Below are 8,662 nucleotides of genomic sequence, written 5' to 3' on the forward strand. Positions count from 1 at the left end.
TGCAAATTTAAAAAAAATTTATGCGAAGTAACTAAATTATTTGTGATGTTTATAAGTTCCAGTTTAAAAGATAATTGGCTAGTAATTATTTTATGTAAATTGGATAAATTTTTAATATATAATAACTTAGGCATTTGCCAGGTTGAAGTTTCCGATAACAAAAATTATATAAAAAGAATTCGCAAAAAAATGATAAGTGCGAGGGATAAAAAAAAGTCATAAAATATGAGTATTTATCATTTTGGATAGCAGTACTGGCATTTTTTCATTAAAAAAATAGCCCTCTCATTAACAAAAGAAAAAGATGAAACTAGCGGGAAACGCAACAAAGGGGAGAGGGGGTGAATTGTAAAAAAGATGGTGAAAAACCAAATAAAGTAAAAAAAATTGAAGCAATCGTTATAGAAATAGCTAAAAAAAAAAACCTGTTGAGGAGAGTTATTAAATTTTGGCTTCTCGAGGATGAGTGGGGGATTAAATTCGTTCTGTTAACGCCTGGTTGGGAATTAATTAAAGGGCTCACCGGCCTTTTAGAAAAAGCAGCAGCACCACATGACTCTGTTTTTCCTCCCTTTTTCATTTCTACCCCACCCCCTTTCAATCTCTTGGGGAGATAAAAAAATTTGTTTTCTCCTCCAATTCCTCTTATTAGAGGGTCTCTTTCCTCTTCTCCATATATAGATGTTGAGCCTCTCCCATTCGACCACTGCCCTCCTCCTCTTCTCTCTTGCCCTCCCCTTTAGGGCAGCCCACATTGGTGCATAGTGGTGCTTTCTTCTTCTCATTTGTCTTTCTATTTTGGTGGATTTGGTGAAGATAAGTGAGAGAGAGAGAGGAGTGTCAATGGCGGTGTGTTTCTTGCACTTTTTAGTGGTTTTGTTGCCGTTGGTGCATGGTGGGCATGACTACGGGCAGGCGCTGAGCAAGAGCATACTCTTCTTCGAGGCGCAGAGGTCTGGGTACCTTCCCAGCACGCAGAGGGTCACTTGGCGTGCTAATTCCGGCTTGAACGATGGCAAGGCCAATGGGGTGAGCCCTTCTCTCTCTCTCTCTCTCTCTCTCTCTCTCTCTCTCTCTCTCTTTTCTGTTCTAATTGCATTTCTCATCCTCTCTATCTTTCTTTCTTTCTGCTGCCTGTATTTCATTATTGTCTTGCATTTCGGAGTTTCTCCATGGATACTCTGCTCATGTCTGTCTATTTTCTACTGTTTGTTTTTGGCTTTTGATAATTTGCATCCATAAAGAAGAGAAAAGGAAAAAACAAAAGAAAAAGGTTAAATTAGTGATGTTAATTGCTACAATGAAAGAGTTTAAAGGCAACCTTGTAGTGCCCATCTTTCTTAAACTACTTTTTTGTGCATTTCTTTTTCTTTCCACCGAAAGAGTTCTATATACTTTTGATCTCAGAGAGAGAGAGTACCATATGCTTGTGGCCTCATAGATCAGTTACAGGTGTGTGTGTGTGGATATGCTTGGTGTCTGTGTGTGTGAGTGTTTTCTGGTGCATGCTATGTGCCTGCTTGTGGGCGAGGAACCGCGCTCCGTAGCTTCACTCTTTTTCAGTGGGATATAATTTCACACATTGTTATATTAAATATATACCCCCTCCTTGCATGCGCGCACGCTTGCCTGGTGGTGCCAAATACAAGCGTGCACTTACGGCTCGTGCCCATGCCATGTGCACGAGCATTTCACCGGGCACATCTGCGGACATTTGCCTTATCTTGATGTGTCGGTGGACGCTTTGCTTTCCTTTGCATGCCATGTGCTTATCAATTCGGTCATGACTCATGACACCCCAGCTTGCCTTTGAAAAAAAAGTTAGGCTGTGGTTCTGTGAATACTAAAGAGTTGATGCGGCTTTTTGTAATTTACTCAAGCTCACAATTCCCCAAGCCCAAAGAGGCGTGGTTTTAGTTTGATTCTTGTAGGAAAATTTTTATTCAGAGACCTAACTTTGCCTGGTATTTCAGAAGGAGGCTCACGTTTTCTGAAAAAATATTCATAGGCCAAGTTTTGTCTGCAACTGTAGGATAGAGACCATATGAAGAAATGTTATTGTTAAACTTTGGCTTTAAAAAGGTGGTGCTTACAATATTTTGCAACAGGAGCAGTTTCGTAATTTTCTGATAACCAACTCGATGTTTTATCCAACTGGGGTCTCCGTTTGAGACTTTAGTATGTTTGGTTGTGCAAATATGATTTGGAATCTCATGCAAATCAGAGTGAATCTCATTTGCACATCTAACCAAACAAACATGTGATTTCCATTCACATGCAAATGAGAGAATGAGTTCCCTTTGCACAGCCAAACAAACATGTGATTTCGAATCTCATGCAAATGAGAGGCCGGAATCTGTTTTTTTTTTTTTTTTTGAGATGGGAATGTGATTTGAAATCATATGACTTCAAACCACATTTGTGATTCCGTCTTATGTGATTGCAAATCACCAGCTAAAATTAGAGTGAAATGTTGGGCCTTTGAAATGTTTTCTCGAAAAAGATCAAACAAGCTTTTCTGACATACCAGGCAAAATGTGTTTCTAAATAAAAAATTTCCCTTAATTTTACTGCATGTACAGAATAAACAAGTGTTAGCTATTTGGACCAATTTGGGTCAAACATGTCGTTAGCTCGGCTCGGGAAGTGAGCTCCATGGAAAATGGGTCCAGGAAGAGATCCCAAGCAAACCCGGTTCCTTAGTTTTCAAATCTGATGGCGTAAGTGAAGTCCTCTCCAACCTCTGTCCCCGGGTATCAAATAATTTAAGAGAGAGGATCAAGTCAGAGACTCCTCTGACGGGTTCATCTTAAAAATGAAACAATGAACAAGATCATCGTGAGCCGTTCATTTTGAAGCTTAAACTATTCTGATGATGTCCATCAGATGCAGCTCATTCGGGCATCTGATTCCTACAGGTTTTGCTGCCGTTCATCTTGAAATCATGTGGCATTTAGTGATCATATCTGTGCTCAGAGATTTGTGCCACTCCACCTTCTACCTGTCAAGCAGACTGGTGATAGGCTCGCCGGTTTATGCAAGTGTCGGTGGCTCTCAACAGGTCTAACATCACTCATTCATTATGCGATCAGCGACATTCCACCACCATGAGCGGATTCTTTCATGTCTTAAATGAGCCCAACTGTTTTTTTAATATAAAAAAACCGTTGATTGCTCTTAAATGAACGGCATCTAGACCATCGTTTATGGAGCAGCATCGTCACCTCTGACCCGACCCGCCATCTAAGACTTGTACTTCCCAGATTCCCACCATTTCATTTAAAGCAAAAAAAAGAAAAGAAAAGAAAAGAAGGTTAATGTATAGACAAGTGTAGGCTTAGTATCCCAACACTAGTTTGATCTACTAATCGATTCGAGCACTTAACAAGGTACTTGAGTCTCCAGAACTCGACGCGTGTTTTGCACATGGGTTCGAGCTGGTTCGGACCCAAGTGAGTTTGAACTGAATCTGACTTTGAGGTGTTGGTACCAGGTCTGAACTTGAGTTCGATCAGGTTTGCCATACGAAAAACCATACCCAGGTTGTGTAAGGATTATACGAACCAGACCCAGTCCATAGTCGGTAAAATAATGTGTTTGTCTTTTTTATATTGAAAACTCACGGGTCTTAATTAGAAATCGAATTTAACTGGGGTGTGATATAAAATTTTACAAACCATACATGGCTTCATATATTAATCTAACCTGGATTCTGATCGGACCTCCTTTCTTATCATCACACGGTTCAAACCCTAATCATGTAAGGTTTGATAGGGAGTGGGTCTGGGTCAAGGACCCATTGACAACCCTAATTGTTAACAAGCCAGCCTCGTGATTACACCGCCTGGACAGCGACCGTAAGTTTAGCAGGCATATTTTTCAAATCGTGGGAGCAATAAGGGCACGTTGGAAGAAACTCTCGTAGAAAAAGAAAGTTTGCTTACTAGAGTTTTTTGATATGAGAGTTTTTTCAAAAGAAAGATTTTTTTGCTTGTTTGTGTAGAATGAGAAAACAGAGGAAAATTTTTTAGAAATCAGAGAGGAAGAAGATGGTGGTGGTGGTGATGGTGGTGGTGAGATGGGTGGTGGTGGTGGTGAAGAGTGTAAAAATAAATTTTCTCTTGGTAATAAACATTCTTCCACCCCCATTGAAGAGTGTTTTTTTTATCAAAAAGTCTACTTTTTATAAAAAAAAATCTCTTAGCCAAAAAGTCTCTCGTTTGAAAGGGTCGGAAAATCCGTATTTTCCCATTTTGCATCACTTTTCTTGCATCTTTCTCGTTTCCACAGGTAAGTCTAAGTTGGGGTGGGTTCATTCCCGTAGCTGCAAACATGAATGATGAATTCTTAGTAGGTGGTTCATGTAACCTATGAACTATTGGCCTTGGTGGTGATGGTTCATTAGTTTATTGCTTTCTACTTGGTGGAACACGGTTGTGATGGTTGGTTGTGGTTTGATGTGCAACACAGGTGGACTTGGTGGGAGGGTATTACGACGCAGGGGACAATGTGAAGTTCGGGCTGCCCATGGCCTTCACCATCACCATGATGTCGTGGAGCGCTGTCGAGTACGGCAAACAAATGGCCGACACTGGGGAGCTGAGGCATGCCTTGGATGCCATCAAGTGGGGCACCGACTACCTCATCAAAGCCCACCCCCAGCCCTACGTCCTCTATGGCGAGGTTCGCCTTTGTATTACTACATTTTCTTTTTTCATTCGTTTCATTGTTTTGTTGGTGCTTGATTGGCTTAGTTTTGGTCGAATTGAGCAGGTTGGTGATGGAAATTCAGACCATTACTGCTGGCAGAGGCCAGAGGATATGACCACGCCGCGTTATGCGTACCGGATCGATGCCAACAACCCGGGGTCAGACCTCGCCGGAGAGACTGCAGCGGCCATGGCCTCTGCTTCCATGGTTTTCCGCCACTTTAACCCTGCTTACGCCAACGAGCTTGTTTACCACGCAAAGCAGGTCTGCCTCCCCTCTCTCTCTCTCTCTATCTTTATATATCTGTCTGTCTCTCCCTCCTCCTGTGTATGATTAATTTTCTTTCTTGATTTCCAGCTTTTCGAGTTAGCGGACAAGTACAGAGGCAAGTACGACAGCAGCATTACAGTTGCGCGCAAGTACTACCAATCAGTCAGCGGATATGCTGTAATCATCTCGATGCCTCTTGACTTTCATTCGTTATTTTCTGTGAGATCTTTTTGCATGATCAAGGATAACCCGTGTGATAGACTTTGAGACTTGGCACCAATGTAGTCTGAATGATATCCGCCATTTGACAAGGCCGATACCCATTCTCAACTGAATCGAATTGAATAAGCTAACTTTATAACCAGCAAATGACACGTGTCATAAAATATTAAGAACTATTTTTTAGCATTTTTTTTTTTATTTATTTGAAAAAAAATACCATACAAATCAGCCGATTCAGGCCGATTCGCAATGGTATTGACAACATTGAATGGCACCAACTTGGGCCATTTCCCGTTTGGTCGCAACTTTTATTGAAGACGGGGCTAGTTTTGCTCGAGTTGGTGACAACAGTCTGAGTCAATTGGCTTCATGCAAGAACTGATCAGGATCAGGTGCAATCACATTGCACAAAAGCAAAGTGCTGCTTCACTTGAGTGCCCTCCATCTGCTGTTGGTCCCCATGCCTCACGGACTGTGTCAGAGTGATGGAGGGATGCTTAAGTTCGGTGGCACATTGCTATTGTGCAATGTGATTTCACCTGATCCGGCCTCTGCAAGAGCTCACATTAGTCGGGCTAATTTAAGAGTAACTGTTGCATTTCATACACAGAATTCAGATTCTTTCTTCTTCCTTCTGCCAGGATGAATTGCTGTGGGCTGCGGCATGGTTGTATGAGGCTACCAACGATCCCTACTATCTAAACTATCTTGGAGAAAACGGTGACTCCCTTGGTGGGACTGGATGGGGCATGACAGAGTTTGGGTGGGATGTAAAATATGCTGGTGTGCAGGTTCTCGTTTCCAAGGTGAGTCAGATTACCTGGCTTTTAAGCAGTTGATCATGGCTTTGATCCAGGTTTCTGAGATTGCTCTGAGTTTGGCAATTGAATATCTTTCGAACATAGAGCAGATACGACTGACCTGTTCTTTGTTGTGCCTTTCCATGCAGTTTCTAATGCAAGGCAGGGGAGGGCAGTACGCATCTGTTTTCGAAAGGTATCAGCAGAAGGCAGATTACTTCATGTGCTCATGCCTTGGCAAAGGCACCCGGAACGTTCAGAGGTCTCCTGGCGGTTTGCTTTTCCGGCAGAGATGGAACAACATGCAGTTTGTGACGAGTGCCTCGTTTCTATTAACGGTTTACTCTGACTACCTCTCATCTGCTGGGAAGTACTTACACTGTCCCTCGGGGACATCCTCTCCATATGAGCTTCTTGCATTGGCGAAGTCCCAGGTGTGCACATTCTTCTGGTAGTTACTCCACTGAATTGTAAAGTTTACATGAATCATATGATTAAGAGTGCCATGAATTCTCAATTATCTAAAAACAATTTATCCGATCAAATATCTTTGAGTGGCATGAAAGACACTCCCTCCATCTCTCTTTAACACCCACACTCACAATGCTCAAACGTGCATGTTACCAATGCTTTTTCTTGTGGCACCTCTCTTTGATTTCTTTCCTGTGCTAAATCTTAAAATAGTTAAGGTAAACTACACACACATGCACACATTTGATCCCGTTGAGCATGGCATACAGAAATAGCTCTAGCAACTGAATTATTCCTTTGAAGGGGGTTTGCTACTTTGCACAAAGCAACACAATCACATAAATGAGTGCATGCTTTGTCATTTGACAAGTTCTTTGTTTAATGGTTTATTTATATGTAATTTGCAGGTGGATTACATCCTTGGTGATAACCCAAGAGCTACAAGCTACATGGTGGGATATGGCAATAACTATCCACGCCAAGTTCATCACAGGGGCTCATCTATTGTCTCCATTAAGGTAGACCCAACCTTTGTTAGTTGCAGAGGAGGCTATGCTACCTGGTTCAGCAGGAAGGCAAGTGATCCAAACCTCCTTCATGGTGCTATTGTTGGTGGCCCAGATGCATATGATGATTTCGCTGATGAAAGAGAGAACTACGAGCAAACAGAGCCTGCTACATACAACAATGCACCTCTTCTTGGTGTACTAGCCCGCTTACATGGTGGCAGTGGTGGATACAATCAGCTGCTTCCAGGTATGATGAACCCATGGTGTTTAACTAGCTTGCTGGCTTAATATGAAGTGGTTAGCGAACCAAGTACAAAGATCACAAATTCACGTTATTGATCCATAGTTGCATTTCTTTGGCGTATATCTTGGCTCAAAAATCTTTCCAATTCCATGAATTGACAATCTTGGCCCAATGCTCAATTCATTAGCTTTCTAGAACTTGAAGTCAGTTTTTCTTCTTTCACATCATAACAATGCTATTGCACATCATTGTGGTATGTCATCATTATCACCGTCGCCACTGTTACCATATCACTATTGTCATCAATCAAGCATTAGATCGTTGAGGGGAAATTTTCCTGCAGTCTATGGCTATTCAAGTGGTGATGGATATGCTACTGGTACGAAGAACTAACTGTAAAATTATGTGAATGTTTTGCAGTAGTGCTTCCAAACCCTACCTCACCAATTTCCAGGCAGCCATCTCCTGCTCCCCCAGTTTCCGAACTGCCAACTCCAAAGCCACATCCCAAGACAACCCCTGCACCACGTGAGCTTTCTCTCTCTCTCTCTCTCTCTCTCTCTCTCTCTATATATATATATATATATATATATATATATATATATATATATATATATACTGTGCAGAATGTCATTACTTTGCAGTCTGAAGGGTGAACTCATTGGTATATCCATCTTTCTCTGTGTTGAGCAGATGTGAATTACTCTCCAATAACTATATCTCAAACAGCAACTGCCTCCTGGAGCCTCAAGGGCAGAACTTACTACAAGTACTCCACAATTGTGACAAACAAATCGAACAAAAGGGTGAAGGACCTCAGGCTTGCAATATGGGAGTTGTATGGCCCTTTGTGGGGTTTATCTAAATTTGGAAATGAATACTATTTCCCTAGATGGATAAACTCATTGGACGCTGGAAAGAGCCTTGAGTTTGTCTACATCCATGCTGCAGCTCCTGCTCAAGTTGCAGTTTCCGGCTACACCCTGGCCTAAAACCTCTGCCATCAGGGCAACCATCAACAGGATTTTTTTTCCTTCGGTTTAATTTTGGCTTTTCCTTTTCTTTTCTGTGTATTTAAGGATGTGCAGTGTATACTGTAAGCATAGTCCAGGCAGAATATCTGGCATGTTGGGAGGGTTGAAGATTTAGATAGATATCAGGTGATTTCATGGTATAAGAAAATGAAGGATTGGGGGAGAAAGGAGTGAAGGGACTGGAAGTGTGCTCATCCTCGTTCTCCCCTCATTTTTGTGTGCCCTCTTTGTCCTCATTTGTTTAGTGGGAGAGAGAAAGAGGGAGTTGGAGAGCAATTTGGAGGGCAAAGGGGCCCTCCAAATGTTGGTGCATGTTTTCTTCGAGTCTTAAATCATGTTTAGGAAAGACGGGTTATCTTTCCTTTTGGTTTTTTATATGAAAAAAGATCGTTATTAATGCAA

The 8,662-nt window shown here is 41.8% G+C and overlaps 1 protein-coding gene across 1 annotated transcript; it reads left to right on the plus strand.

Moving 5' to 3' along the window:
* Window positions 1–701: 701 nt before the first annotated feature.
* LOC149820087 (endoglucanase 6-like) lies at window positions 702–8,662 on the plus strand. Its single transcript, XM_089982489.1, has 9 exons — window positions 702–1,029; window positions 4,471–4,683; window positions 4,774–4,974; window positions 5,068–5,157; window positions 5,844–6,008; window positions 6,152–6,436; window positions 6,881–7,229; window positions 7,647–7,754; window positions 7,920–8,662. Exons 1-9 carry the CDS (start codon window positions 844–846, stop codon window positions 8,216–8,218), a joined length of 1,896 nt encoding a protein of 631 aa, XP_089838615.1. The 5' UTR covers window positions 702–843; the 3' UTR covers window positions 8,219–8,662.

Source organism: Nuphar pumila, chromosome 12 (genome assembly GCF_984573655.1).
Source record: "Nuphar pumila chromosome 12, dmNupPumi1.hap1.1, whole genome shotgun sequence".
NCBI classification, from domain to species: Eukaryota; Viridiplantae; Streptophyta; class Magnoliopsida; order Nymphaeales; family Nymphaeaceae; genus Nuphar; species Nuphar pumila.

Excerpts from the sequence above, each read along its gene's own strand:
- LOC149820087 (XM_089982489.1), top strand. The coding sequence starts at position 844 with ATGGCGGTGTGTTTCTTGCACTTTTTAGTGGTTTTGTTGCCGTTGGTG. Across the intron at positions 5,158-5,843 it reads AATCAGTCAGCGGATATGCT|GATGAATTGCTGTGGGCTGC; the intron begins GTAATCATCTCG and ends TCCTTCTGCCAG. Across the intron at positions 6,437-6,880 it reads TTGCATTGGCGAAGTCCCAG|GTGGATTACATCCTTGGTGA; the intron begins GTGTGCACATTC and ends TGTAATTTGCAG.